The sequence below is a fragment of the Limanda limanda genome, chromosome 19 (assembly GCF_963576545.1).
Source record: "Limanda limanda chromosome 19, fLimLim1.1, whole genome shotgun sequence".
NCBI classification, from domain to species: domain Eukaryota; kingdom Metazoa; phylum Chordata; class Actinopteri; order Pleuronectiformes; family Pleuronectidae; genus Limanda; species Limanda limanda.
The window spans coordinates 17,522,161-17,537,492 of NC_083654.1; the positions used below are offsets into that span (position 1 = coordinate 17,522,161).

At 44.8% G+C, this 15,332-nt stretch overlaps 1 protein-coding gene across 2 annotated transcripts in view; it reads right to left on the reverse strand.

Annotated features, from left to right (window-relative positions):
- rbms3 (RNA binding motif, single stranded interacting protein) overlaps positions 1–15,332 on the reverse strand; it is a 267,760-nt gene that overhangs the window by 209,163 nt on the left and 43,265 nt on the right. For both annotated transcript variants that reach the window (XM_061092598.1, XM_061092596.1), the window contains exon 2: positions 5,669–5,899. In XM_061092598.1, the coding sequence (XP_060948581.1) occupies positions 5,669–5,899 (231 nt within the window). The remainder of the gene's footprint in view (positions 1–5,668; positions 5,900–15,332) is intronic.

Below are 15,332 nucleotides of genomic sequence, written 5' to 3' on the forward strand. Positions count from 1 at the left end.
CAGGATGGTCACTGGGCCGTGGGAGTTCACGACAGAGTGTCACAGGAAGTGACTGCATGTTCGTACACAGGAACTCAGCCCTCATTCACTCTGCCTCAATGTGCACTCTTAGAGCAAATTAGGGAAGCCTTGGCAGCCTTTTAATGGTCTGTCACAGTCTAACAGGTTTAGAGCGCTTACAATGGACCCAGGCACTAAGCCCGACAGCTCGCGCTTAATTGTTCAGATCCTGTGTGTGTGTGTGTGTGTGTGTGTGTCTGTGTGTGTGTGTGTGTGTGTGTGTGCACCGTTAAAATCATTCTACGCCTGTAACTAAAGTCATTGATTCTCATTTTGAGTCCAGATAAGATAGACACTCTCTGCCTGTCAATCTGTCGGCTGACTGGCTCACTCAAATAAACACCACGAGTGATATGTTGGGATGATTGTGGCGCCAAAATCTGTTTTTCCATCTGTGTTATTTTGGGGAAAGCTATATATTAAACCCAATGTATTAACGTATAGTTACTCTCTCACCCTCTTACACTGATTGTTGGAAATTAATTGTGTGGATACTTCTGCACAGAGACGAATCATGAGATTTCTTAGCAATTTCAAAAGAAACCACCTCCAGACAGAAACAAAGACGCACAAGGCCATAACTGGATTGTGTTATTGACTCGTGTAACCAATGATAAACAAAACATCAAGTGTCTCCATTTTCAAGTGGTGCCTCAAGAGATCAACACAGCAAATAAAGCCATTTGTTTTACTCTCTGTAACCCGCACTCCATCACCCGGCAAAATGGTCCATGAAGGACGAAGTGGCTGTGCCCGAAATCCCTCATAAACGGCTGGAGATTCTGAGCTGTGTGACCTAGAATATGTTTGACAATCTTCTATTAATTAGGCCTTGAAGACTCGACTCATTCCAACTGCTGTCCCGAGAGCTAAATTAATTACTGAGACAAAGCCCGTTCTAGCTCGTGGCAAAGATGAATCATTGCAGTATTTGGGGAGTGAGCAGTGCTCTTCAATCAAGGACTGATGAAAGAGACTCACAATTTAAAATGGGAGCTAATGTACTTCATCATAAAGCTCCTCCAGCCACACATGTATGGTACACATCGGCAGCTGCCCCTTCCGCTATCAGGAATTCATTTTAAATATTCTCTTCAGTATTTCGTTGGAGAATTCATCAGTTACAGCCAAATCTCGTTTAGCCACAACGTCCTTGCCCTCCCTTCATCCCCTGCTTTCCAACTTTTTTCACTCACTTGTCTGATCCTTTTGCTTTTCCTGGACAATTCGCAGACTACTTGCTTCAATTCATTTGTCTCGTCCAGGTCATCAGCCGGCAGACGAGCCCTCACTTGTTGCCAGCAGGCTAGCCGCTCATTCAGCTAAACGTCTGTGTCATCTGTCAGCAGGTGTGAATGGGTGTTTGTGATTTATGGCTAATTAAGCAAATCTCAACACCAAGGGTTGTGCCAGAGCCTGGGCCTCACAAAGAGAGACAGATAAGGAGGTCAGCCGGTTGAGTAAAGTGATGCGACACCTACACATAATGAATACGAGGAGATGCAAAGACGTGGAAAATTACATTTTCCAAGAGATGTTACGATACCAGCCTCGGGAATACTTCAGATACTGACGGAAATGCCGTCGGGCATCTGCAAGTACGCAAATATCTATTGGTCTGATATCATGTGTTTTGAGTACAACAGTTTTAAGATAAGATAATTTTGCAATTCTCTTTTCTGTGATATCACTTCTTCTTCTTTGCATTTGTGCTGCACTGCCACTGGCAAGGACTGTTTTTTAGGAATATTTGTCCATATTTCACATAATACATGCCCATTTTCCTCTTTCACTTTCTGACTGGCTTGCTATTTCTATCTCGTCTTCTCTCTGCGATTATCACCTATTTTCTCCGACTCGGGCAATGTCCCTTTGTGCCTCTTTGAGTTTTCCGACCTTGTGAATCTGGAGATGTACTGGGAATCCCTGCTAGCAGCTTGGTATTGACTGAATGATTGGCTGCGGTGTGCTTGGCAAGTCTAATGAGGTACAAACCGGAGTTTGCTTGCACCAACACTTCCCGATTGAATGGAAGGTTTCACTGGGATGTCCATGTCCTCCGACAAAAGAGGGATAGCTCAATCCGATTTTTTTATGAGGAGAAGAATATGTAATGTTATCAATTCACCCTGATGAGTCAGAGGTTAGGGAACAGACGGTCGATGGGAGCTAGTGGCTGATGGTTAAATATTCACACAAGTTCTTGAAAAGAAACACAAGCAAGTCAAGTTATCAATCTAGAACTCCTGAAGACATTTAGTGAAGACAATTTGTAGTAGTATGTAGTATGTAGTATGTAGTATGTAGTATGTAGTATGTAGTATGTAGTATGTAGTATGTAGTATGTAGTATGTAGTAGCAGTTAGCTTTGCATACTCACAGGGAAAAGCATAGTCTTTCTGTCTGACTCTTTTTGCTAGTCAAGTTTCTTGACTTCTACACGACTTTACTCACTGCTGTTCTGTCGCACCACCTTCCTCCCTGAGGGATCTTCATCCCACCATATTAAAGAGTGGAAATGGATCTGCTTCCATTGTAATTACAAACCCACTGGAGGCAAAGCTTCTTGATCTCTGCTGGATCCTCGCTCGCGTTGCTTTTTTTCCTCTATTTACTCACCTCCCTCTGCCGAGAGGACAGACACATGCTGAGCTATCAGTTGTGTTTTTCTTCCCTTTCTCTGGGCATTTCTGTATCTAATATGCCTGAAATTACACTTGCATTTAGGGAAGAAAAGAAACGGGGGGAAGTGGGGGGTGTTTGAGAGAAAGAGACTACAAGACAGAGGGGGGTTTTGCTTTGGTTTCTTTGTTAAGTGTGGGAAGTTCTATACAGTAAAAGTTGTATTTGAAAACTAGTAAAAAAGAAATGCAGGGTAGTACGATGCCTTTGTTTACTGAGTGCAACTGGATTATCCATTTCTAGGCGCTGTGAATCCTCCTTAAGGCCAAAGTGTTGACTCGTAACAGCCTGGGACCAAGACATGATAGTGGGGGAGAAATTGCTTTCTGCAGGGACGAAATGAAAATCGCTGAAAAGAAAACAGCCGCCCCTGCTGTCCCTTGAAAACGGGCCAGTTAAAGCCAGCCGGGTCTGCTACGCTTTGATTGTAGAGGGTCAAGATTAGGGCAATCGTTTGATAATCCTGCAGCGGCCTGCAACCGAGGGCTAGCTGGCCCGGGAACTGTGAGAAGCCCGGTGCATCAACATCCCACAAAACGAAAACACACCCATGACAACAGGGAGGAAGTGTCTGTTGTGAATTTGTGCTTGGTTTCCCCCCCGAGTGTGTCGTCTGTTTCGAATCCATTCAGGGACTTTTTTTGGGACTGACAACGTTGTGTCTGCTGGCTCTGTGTGCACGAGCTTCCTGGAATGTCTCAGACTCAGAACGGATACCATGCAAAGTGATGCAGTGGAAATCAGCCCATCAAATTGATTGACTGTTTTTGTTTTTTCATTAAACTTCAGCGTTGCTAAAATAAGATCAGTCTCTCATTTCTATGTTTTCATTTAACGAATGCATCTGTTCAGCTTGCATCACATCCGAAAAACATCAATCATACCTCGATGATTATTACTGTATGTGAATGAAGAATATGTTAGTCATTGATTCGCGGTTCTCGGCTCAGCAGGATGTGAAGAGTGATGATAATAACTTCCTTCATAAGTAAACAGTGAAGCTGCCGTCTTGCTTGACAGATTGATCATTGCGTTCGCCAACTGTGACATCGATGTCTTCTTCTCCTGACTTGATGAAGTCCTCTTCTATACGTTCGGTGTCACCACCACAAAAAGGAAAAGAAGAAGAAACACAAACGGAGCAGTATTGACACTGGCTTGTTTCCTCCAGGCCTGATCACATATCTCTGCCTTGACAAAGCGGTTGTGGAGGTTTTTCCATAGTTTCCAGCAGAGTGCCTTGTCTTTACCGATATCCCTCGAGGAGCCATTTGGGAATCTCTATGCTCCCTCATTAAGGACATTGATGAAGGGTCATAGAGTGTCTGTAGTGTCTGTAGAGCTGGTCCTTTTCCCAGACTCTTGCCTCCAGCTAAATTCAGTAGCGCTAGATTCGCCCAAGGTTGATATTACGTAATTTCTGGAGCACACCACTGTGTACAAGCATGACGACGTTGCACATTAAGTAATGTAGTAGCTTTTGAGTTAGGTGGAAAACTGCACACAAAATGTTTCACTGGATATTCAGCACATCACGGTAAGAAGAGTATCCCATGTGAGTGCATTGTCAGATTGGAGAACTAGCTTGTAGACTTTGCTACTTAAAGGAAATTACTCAAAATTTCTTCAGTGTTATTGTCATTACCCATGAGAATAATTGATATATATTTAAAACTGCAGATACAGTCTGTCTCATCAGAATAAAGCTGAGTATTATTTCTATATTTTTTTACCAAAACAGCCAAGCTTAGGCCGACAGCACCAAAACTGTTTCAGAAACTCCTGCGTCCCGTGTGTGGCTGTGGATGAAAGTTTGCGAGACAGACACATGAGCCCGACCACGACGAGAACCACAGCCACAGTGTTTATGTCTGTCTTGTGGAATGTTCTGTTTTTGTTTCCTGTTTATTTGTTTTTTACAACAGAGTTTAAAAGGGGCCTTGCTCCTCATTCCTTGGTGTTGGTGGAAACGGAAATGACAGCGGTAACAATGGTGTAACAGTGTGAAACAAGTGAAAAACATGGATGATGACAAAAGGATGCACTCACAACAGCTTGAACACACGCAGGTAATTTCTGTTTTACTTACTGAGAAGCACCTGTGAATGTGTACCATGATATCATAAAAGGAATGCTGTGGCTGACCTGCAGGAGCAAGCAGACAATGATGCTTATCACTGCTAAATCCAATCCAATTTCTTCACTTGTTGCATGTAAGTGCTTCAGAGTAATCTCAACATGTTGGCAAAGAGACCCCTGGAAATGCGTGTGGTGCATATGTAAGATTAGGGAACATCAGAGTTTTGTAATGGAAAAATAAGCAAACACATTTACAACAGGAAGAAAAACCTTTTCCTGCTTCCCGACTGTGACAGGAACAGGACCATAATGAAATTATCGTGTCTGATTTCCAGTCACACCCCAAACGTTACATTAGAAAACCAGATCGCACCAATAAAGTCAAATCAAATGGATTGCAGAGCAGCAATTAATTCCAGGGATAATGACAAGGGAAGCTGTCCAAAAGTGTCTCTACCTCAATTAGTCTCTCATTGCGCTGTCGATGCAGAGGATGGATGAAAGAAAACAAATTAAGTTGCAGAGGGGAGAGGGAGAGGGAGCGTGAAAGGAAAAGATAGCGAGAGGAAGCGATATATACACAATGAGGGCTTGAACGAGAGGAGTGTGGGAAAGAAGGGGAGATTAAAGGGAAGCGATAGAAAGGGGGAGGAGAGGGAGGCGAAGAAAGAGAATCTGCTGAGTGTATAAAAGCGTCCCTGGTATAGTAAAAGCCATTAATGGGCACCAGAAAGTGATTGATTAGAAATAATAAGAAGAGAGAGAGAGAATTCTTAGGGATGAGAGCGACACACAAGATAGAGGAGAGGGAAACGCCACAGAGAGAGAGGAACTGTGTTGTACTCACAGCTGTGTGGGCTGAGCAGTAGGCGTAGCTGGTGGACTGGTGGTGCTGGTGGTGGTGGTGGTGGTGCGGCTGTGGTTGGTGGGATAGGTAATGCTGCAGACTCGCGTGGGTGAAGGAGGGGCCACTCCAGGCGCCTTGACCAGCACTGCTACCAGTGTTCCAGTCGGAGGCGAGGTTTGAATTCATGGCAGCTGCCTTGCTGCTGTGGTAACCTCTCACCGCTGCACTGGGCTAAAGGAAGGACAGAAGTGGACAGAGGGGACAAGGGGGACGGAAGAGGTTAGCATGGAGCCGAGACAGAGGAGAAGACTGGGAGCGAGTGCAGTGACAAATGTTACCAACAAGAATATCATTAGCATAACTGTGAGCGGCCTGTGCTGCAGCGAGCAGGCACTGACAACTGACTGGCCGCTCACTGACCTGTATCGGAAGAGAAAGCAGGATGTGGGGTTGATCCCAAATCTCCATTCCAGCATCGAGACTGAGCTCACACTTTCTCTTCAGCGTCTCCCCACTCCTTCTCTCCCGGAACACCAGATGTTGTGAACACCCCCGTCTGTCACGGTCGACATGCGTCCTCGCTGGTGTGCTGATTGGTTTGATAAGATGCTCGGATTACAGGCAGGCGATGGGCGCCCTGGTGTGGCATTATATATTGGGTATCAACGGGGTCGGGGAAGCGCAGGACTGAGTCTGCTGACAGGCCGGCTTACGGCGCTCGCAGATGGGTTACCTGGGCTGTCATAGCCAGTGGAGTGCACAGGAAATAGAGCACAAACGGGCATACATGCCAATCTGTGGCACTCTAACAAGACCGAGGGTAAATACGGTGATATTATCTGACTCCATCTGCACTGACATTCAGAGCTTGTTTAAACCTGCGTTGGCTTAATAGGATTTTTACAATTGAATGATTAGTTATAGCTTGTGGTGCACCTATAGCAAAAGTAGTAGTATTAGTTTGTGACTGTATGTTTCAATTATAAAGGACAAATCAGAAAGTAAAAGAGCATTAAATCAGGAATAGACGAAATGTGAAAAGCCATGAACATTTTGGTTTTTACATCTTGGGAGCAACTCCTCTAATGGCGATGGTTTTAATGGGTTAACCCTGCGTAAACCTGCAAGATCTGGTGGAATAGAGGGAATAATAAACAGCCGCTACATTCTGCATCAGGTATAATGATAATTTAAGTCTTTTTTTCATACAAAACATCCCAAATTTCTCTCTCCAACCCAATTAATTATTTCATCTGATAACGAGATTTTACTGACATTACATCACGTTTCATTTAGCCAACGCTTTTATCCACTGCTTCTTAAAATAAGTGGATTCAACCATGAGGGTACAACACAGAACAGCAAGAATCATGAAGATTAATTGATAGTGTATTTTTTTGCATTTCTGATCCTTTAGCTCCAGTTTTCTCTCCCTCAAACCAAACTATGACGCAACCTAAAGACCACTCTGCACTCTGATTCAATTTACATGTGCGAATGGTGTGTGGAGCAAAGACAAACACCATGAATGAAGCACAGCTGTGCATCGCCAGTGAGTATTAACAGTCCCCTTTAGCCCCGTAGAATTCTCACCGAGGTCAGAGGTCATCCCGCACAGGGGAGACTGCAGCAGAGCGATAGCAGCGATACAGACTCACAGCTGCCAGAGGGCCAGCCCGTTTTATATTCTTCATCACGAAAAGAAGCAGATGAGGGGAGGGGGAGCAGTAAGACAAAGTTCAGCTGAATCTATGCAATATATATAACGACCGGTTTAGAGTTTGTGTTAATATAAAACAGAAGGAGGCAGTTTCCCCCGGAGTAGGCTCAGCTCATTTATACAGTAGAGTGAACAGTCCATAGAGGAGCATGAGAGAGGCCCACTGGTGGAATGAAACCACGGGATCTGGGGGAAAATGAGACAAATATGTGAAACACTGATTTTTTGAATCGGCTGGGTTTGAACAATATAAAAATCTGAAACTTTTAGCAAGAATCCAAAAAGTGAGCAACGCTGCATTTTTTTACTTCTGCTCTTGTGAAAGTACAACGAGTCGTTATTTTTCCCTCAGGCCTCGACTGAAACACTTAGTCATTGGGTAAAAATATGAGAACTGTGTGTGGGCAAAGGCACATTGTACTAAAAACACATGAGCATTTACAGCTTTGCCTCAGTGATGCAAGTGCTTCGCAAACAGCCTGAACTATTACACGGGCCATGTGAGAGCCAGAAGGGAACGAACGGGCCCAGGAACGGAACATTAAGCTGCACGGCCACAGCAGCAGCAGCTTAAACACAAGTATTCACCAGTTCATAGAGTTTAAATGCAGCTGGGAGCGATACAACAACCTCCATTGGTCTTATAAACAAGGACCATTCAGTCAATGATGAGGCACTTGGAGGAGATGCATCTGTGCAAAGGTGTTGTGTTTAAAGTCCCTTTACAAGTGTTTACTTTCACGCATATATATATTCTATGGGATAACATTTTCAGGTTGGATTTGTCTGCTGCATGACTGATAAGATATCCACTCCTTGTGTCACAGGTCCGAGCATGAGGCGGAGATCCAAGGGTCTCGGCATTCCTCGACTGGAATGCATGATTGGTCCCCAGACTGAGATCCATGTCACGGACTTTCAGCGGCTCGTCAGAGAGCTGCACTCGGCCCATATTTCTTCATTTTATATGAGGGCCAATCGGATCTGGTTACACGTGGCTCTGCCTCCTCCGAGGGGGAATGTTTTAAATGTAGGCAAACAGATGTATGTGTGTGTGTGTGTTGGCTCGTATCTATCATCAATCATTGTTTTGACTCTTGATATGGGCATCATTAACATTTTTCATATTATGATTTATGTGCTTTGAGTCTTTGTGTGAGGGCCAATTGAAGCTCTACAGTTTGGAAGAAAACATCTTCGGAAAGTGGAATTCTGTTGGCTGATGATGGCTGTTGAGGTTCAAGCCTTGGTTTTCACGATAGTACGGTTAATCTGAATAATATAAGAACACATATCAAAAACTATCTAACATTGGTCCATTTTATTGACATTTGGATAATGAATCGCTACATATTAAAGCTTTAAAACCAAAAACAAACATATATTTGCATTGTAGTGTAATTGCTTCAGAAGCAACCATTAAGATTATTCTAATGTATTCTGAAACCTTTAGAAACGGCAGCTTTGACCTGATCCACAGCTGCTTCACACATTAATATCTCCTCCAGCATGTTAACCTTTGAACATAATACAGGGGTGTGGGTTATTTTCTTCATACAGGAGAGTCCTTTTGCTCTCCATGAAAGAGAAATGTAAGAACTCCACACCAAGCCAGGGCATTATCAGCCCCATTTATTACTACACGTGCAAGTTGAAACGGAATCATGCTTCACTCTCAGCTATGACAAAGTGAGGTTGTGGCTCCATTAATACCTGGAGATGAACCAAAGCATATAGCGCCTCCCCTGAGTCCATTCTTCTCTGGTTAAGTGATTTCCTTCCCTCTCGCCCTGGTGGCACTGCATGGTTGAAAGTGTCGGGAGAAAGCCGCCGGTGAATTACAGAACTCTTGTGCGTCCCGCTCCTCGTATGGAATCGGTTTCTTCCCATACTGTGCGGCACTAGAGGGAATCGAACAGTGAGTCACGTCAAGCTCGGCTGAAATTAGAAGGTGCAGAAAGGTGGGTTTTCGAGTCCGCGGGTGAAATCTGGTTTCATTTACATAACTAATGCATATTTGTCATTATAATAAATTCAAGTGAATTTCCAGAGAAACTTTACCTCTCTTTCTGAACACGGATAATCAAATCTATTGGTTGTGGTAACAATGGAGGGGTCAAGTTCAAGTTCTTTCAGGAGGGAGCGAACAAAGTCAAACTGGTCCGATGTTTTCTGAGCTGCAGAGAAAGAGAAACACTGTTTCCTCCTTCACATTTCTTTGAGAACACTGTGTGACCCCAAAGCTATGATGAAACCTCCCCATGAGGTTCCATCCGAGGAATAATATGGTCACACTTAACACTTACTTGCTTTCCAGGAAATATTTCTACCATGAAATCTATAACATAATAGAACAAACACAAGCCCCGGTGTGAGATGTTGAGGAAGCAAACTGCGGTCTATTGCCGAGACATCAGATTGCTTTTGTATTACAGAATTTTTTCTAGCAGGAGTACACTTTTTTTATTGCTCTCTGTGAAATTCTACAGTTTTATGGTTTCCTCTAGGTATATTGACTTTCTCGGAGGATGAATCAAACACCCTGAGGCAACAGTTTGTTATTTTTTCCCTGACAAGTTATCTAATTTTATCTAAGGTCTAACCTTACTCTCAAGGTGTACGACTAAGCATCATGACTAATAGTCCCATGTCTCTGATCTTTTTTGCTCCTTTCTTCGTGCATTTAATAACTCGGTGCTCCTGTTCTGTTATCATCTGAATGTCCTCAAGGCATCATGCCCCCGCAGCTGTTGCTGGGTACACGAGTGCTGCAGGACATGAATGGTGATTTCCCACAACATGGATCCAAATCAATATGTCCTGGTTTCCTGTTGGCCGAGGTGTCCTTCATCTTCTTCTCCCTCATCCCCCTTTTCCCCCAAAGAGGCTGGTGTGCTTCCCAAAGGAGCCATTTTCCTCTCTGTGTCATCTTTATTTCCCCTTTTCATACGACACACATGCAGAATAACACGACAACCTCCTGTGCAGTGGCGCAAAACTGAACCTCCCTCAACAACCTATTAAATGATCCAAAATGAGGTCCTTACAACGTGGCAACCAAACCAGCGAATACCCAAGTGCCAATGCCTTTTTTGAATTGACGGTTGAAGTGAATGGTTAAAGGGAGAGAGGCTTTACCACGTGGACCAGGAGAGTCGTCCCAGATGGCATTAGTTAGGGGATATTGTCTTCTAGAGGGTCCTCCACGCCTGGTTGCTCTGTTTGGCCGGCTATGAAAGAGATGCAGCTTTTCCCTTTGGCATCTCTGATGACTGACTTCCTGGAGGCTGTGTTGCATGAAATGGCCTCCTCTGTGCCAGTCGCCCCTCTTCGCCAAACCTCATCCCCTCACACGAGTCACCTTTTCCACTGCCAAGCACGCAGGGTTCCACTGTCACTCCTGGCAAAATGCAGCAAACATAGGTGTGACAGTCCCTGGGGGAGGGGGGGGTTACCAGCAGTTCCACCTACATTCCCAGATGGCATCTCTGTTCACCCATCCTCATCCGCTCTCCAACGCTCACCGACCAAGATCAAGCATAACCAAGGCAACCCGGTCACGGAGCATGTCTGGATCTTGGCACGTGACAAGTCTGACAGGTTTCAGGCTGCTCTCATCTGAAAGAGGGAAGGGGGGAGTACAAGCCAGGAGCCCCCCCCCCCCCCCCCCCCCTCGGGGCCTCCACGCTCACTAGCACCAGGGCAAAGCCAACACCACACATTCTTTTGCTGCCTCTCTCTTTCTCTCTTGACTTCTTCTCGTAGCGCTCAAAGAAAACACCTCGACGATTTAGCGTCCAGAGGGACACCGAGTAAGTGGTAACCAAGGCAACTGGGTCAGAGGGTGACATTATACGCAGGTCGGCCGACAGCTTCTCATACCCGCGGTTCAGGAGTGTCCTTTGGGTCAGCGTTGCCAAGTTTGGAGTGTGGGGGGTGCACTGTTAAGGTTCTGTGAAATCTCTATTGACTGGAGTCCCTTTACAAACTGCCGTGACCAAACCTCCTCAGAGGAGTTGCTCTGGTCTCTGGAGATGAACACGATGTACTTAACCATAAGTCATGCTCTGTTTATGATTTCAAGGAACGAGATGGCACAATACTCTGGTGATATATTCCAGCTCATAGTAGACGGTGTTTGCTTTCTGTTTTTTGAGGTGTTGAAAAAAGGGTGTGAAGTGGAGGTGCGGAGGGGGTGACAAAGAGAGGATAAAGGACGAAAGGAAATAAATGTGACTGAGCCCGTCTTTGACCTCTGGGAATCTTCGCCGAACGATAATATGACCCTCCGACACCTGGAGTTGTAAGTAAACCTCAAAAGTTTCTGGGTCTGTTATCGTTCTCTCCAAATATTTCCCTTGGTCTGACACATGTTTATGGTCTGATGAACCGTGAGGCCGGGGGCTGCTGCTGCTGCGAAGACCCAAACTTGCATCTCGCTATCTATTGCAAATAAACGGAATAACATGAGCGGGTGGGAGTGGAGGGAGGGGGGATCAGACGAAAAGTCTTACTCACTTTATTTAAGCGTCCTGACTTTGATAACCAGGAAACCACCAAAGTGCTTGGTGCTCCCTTTCCCACTACCTTCCGTCCATCTCCCACTACGCTTGGACTAACAAGAAGAAGAGACATCCACCCCCTCGGTGGAGAGGGGACATAAACATTTACACAGGGGTAGTTCAGGGGGGGGTGAAGGCCTAATGCAGAGGGAGCTGATGGAAGAAGAGATTGGAAAGTGCTGAAATTCTGACTTCAACCAAGGGGATAGACAGAAGGTTTTTTTTGTAATCAATCTTAGAGTTTACTTCGATGAATGGACAGAACATTTCTTTCTATCACTTTCTTTTACATTGTGAGAAAAGGTATTTTTGACATTTGTACCGATTTCCAAGGGAATAATCCACTGACCTTGATATAAGATCAGGTACAAGTTAAGGCACAGGTCTAGTTTTTCCTTGTGGTATATTTTGGAAACTGCTGGTAACCATTGACTGCTTTTAAGATCAGGAAAATCAATGTATGTGCATCACAGTAGATCTTGCTAGTGTTCTGAAATGGACATAAAATGCACTTTTATACTGTTGAACACCACTGACACCAATGTGTTGTCGTCACTTATTTAAGGTATTTTACAGTGTGTGAGTTTGTATTTGTAAGTAATTACTAGACTTAAGTTTCAGTAATTTATCACTTAATCAAACTATGAGAAAACTGTAAAAATCTTCGATTTACTCAAATAAATATAAACACCTAATATCTGTGTGTATATATGTGTGAGTGTGTGTGTGTGTGTGTGTTTGTGTGTGTGTGTGTGTGTGTGTGTGTGTTTAAATGACAGTAATCTAGGATGTAATGCACAGTAGTTTGTGTGAGAAAGGTTGTTAATGTCCGCGGCTGAACGATGATTACAGCCATTTATCCACTGGGGCCGGAGAGCTGTGTCTGAGTGGCTCACACACCGGACCAATGTTTCCTCACTGACATTTCAGTCCTCTCCTTATGTATGCTTTTTATACACCCACCTCTGTGGCTGCATCACTTTGTCTGCTCACCTCACTCCATCACTGTCTCCCTCTGTCGCTCTCTCTCTTTGTCTTAGCATGTCTTTCCACCTCTCACTCTCTGCCTCACGCTCTCTCTCTCCTTCCATCGCCCTGTACACCTCGGGGATGATGGTTATCTCTGATTGCTCGAGGCCTCTGAGGCCCGCTCACTAAAATCCAAGTGTTATTTTGAGGTCTGCGCCATTAAAACAACACCTACATGATGCAGAAATAGCCAAACATGGTCACTTAAGTAACAACAGGTCTGTATGGATGGCGTCAGCAGTGGTAAAAGACTACAGGACATATGTAAAGTCTTCTTAATCAGCACTTCATCTATTATCAACACTTATTATACAATAATTTAGAGGTAATTTGTTGCTATCCAGGCTAATTAGTGTAAAGCTCTTGTAGCTGTGGGTGGCAAATTTGGTTAAGGTGCTTTTCCAGATCATATTACTCAGACTATTGTTCAATATTCATGCACATAAGCTACGTAGAATCACAAACTGCAGGGTGGTGGATCAGAAGGATAGAATCCACAGATGTAGTCCTGCAGCAGGACATGGCAGCGCTGAAACTTGGACTCGTTTCTGTCCCTGACGCATGTGTGTAGGGCTGGGCGATTTTTCGATCCCGATTCGGGATCGCGATAAAATTTTGATCGATTTCGATTATCTCCTCGTGACATGTATTCGATCTCACGTGGCAAAAGTAAGCGCAACAACAATGTCGGAGTCTGTCGGCTGCCGTCTGCATTTAGGACACGACACGCCCACTTCCCATCGTGAGAGCTGCTGCAGTTGCGAGAGAGAGAACAAGAGAGAACGAAGTTGAAAAAATGAGTGAAACTGAAGTCGGGGACAGCGAAAATAATGCCGAATGTGAGAGCGACATCCCTACATCACCCGGAACCGAAGACATTTTCGAAAAAAAGCGTAACGCGACGTCAGTTGTGTGGACGTGGTTTGGATACGGCTAAAAGGACGAGGGGCAGACGAAGCCGTTCTGCAAAATATGCCGGCGGTCGGTACCAGCCAGGACGGGAAACACCACAAACCTTTTCAATCACCTGAGACGGCACCATCCCAGTGACTACACAGAGAGTTTGACTCTGCGGGCTCAAGTTTGCACGACACCAAACAAAGAGACAGGCAAGACCACTACGTCTCCCGTTAGCATCGCAAACGTTAGCGATGCTATGTTAGCAAAACAACAGTCCATCCAGTCGTGTTTTGCAGCCATTGCCCCATATGAAAACAATCGAAGCGGGGAAAAAATATAACGAGCGCCATTACTTATTGCTTAGCTACAGATATGATGCCCCTGAGCTCAGTGGAGAGGGACGGCTTCAGGAAACTGATCAAAAACTACATATCGTGTTAAGAATCGAGATCGATCAATATGGAAAAACATATCGTGATAACATTTTTTCCCATTTCGCCCAGCCCTACATGTGTGTCCCTGCAGCTCCAAGTCGGAGGAAGGCAAGCGGAGAGGGGGAGTAAGATGAGAGGACATGGCTTGGAGGTGACGTAGAGTCTTCCATGGCAGCCTGTTTGTTTGTCAGAGGCTGTTTGAGCCGCTCCGTATCTGTGAGTGCTTAATGTCTGTTTGACAGAAAGAGGGAGAGAGAGAAAGAGAGAAAGAAAGAAAGAAATGTCTTTTGTTTTTCCAAACGTCCAATGACAAGGCCAATGCATAGTATCTTCCCCCCCACCCCCCACCCCCCTACTTCTGCAGTGTCCTTGGATCTGTGCTCTCTCTCCAGATGGGCTCGTGTTGCTGCAGCACCTCTCAGAATGACGTGGACCCCAGCTGCCTACTCCACTGCTGCTGCTGCTATTCTCTAGACCCGATTTCCCCTTTTTCATCTAAAATAAAAACCTGATACCACATTCAAACGTGCACATCTGTCCGGCATCTGGTGCTAAGGCTGTTATCTTTTATTCAAAATTTGAGCGTGGAGGATCTTCATATCAGATCTGTAACGACCTTTTCAGACCATGAGAAGCAGATTGTATCGTGATCCAGCAGAGGCCGCTAAACCAGTAGGGTCACGTTGTTTCGCCAAGAAAATCGCAACACCAAAGAATCTGAGAAGCAGCATGTGTTTTGTGTTCTTAACCGTAGACGCCAAAGTAACTAATGGCAGCCGGATCAAAAGAAGAGGAGAAAAGGCTGTTTCCTTCCTACAGCTACTTTCTCCTCCTCTCAGGCTTTAAAATCTCTCTTGTGCTTTGTCATTTCTGTCTGCTCCCCGCGGAGGCTGGAAATTAAGAATTAAGACAAGAGCCCAAGAAAACTAGGCAAGTTGCAACCAAGTCAGAGAACACTGCGGTGCTCCAATAACAACACTTCTTGATAAAAGTCTATTTTCTCTGCACACTGTCTCCAC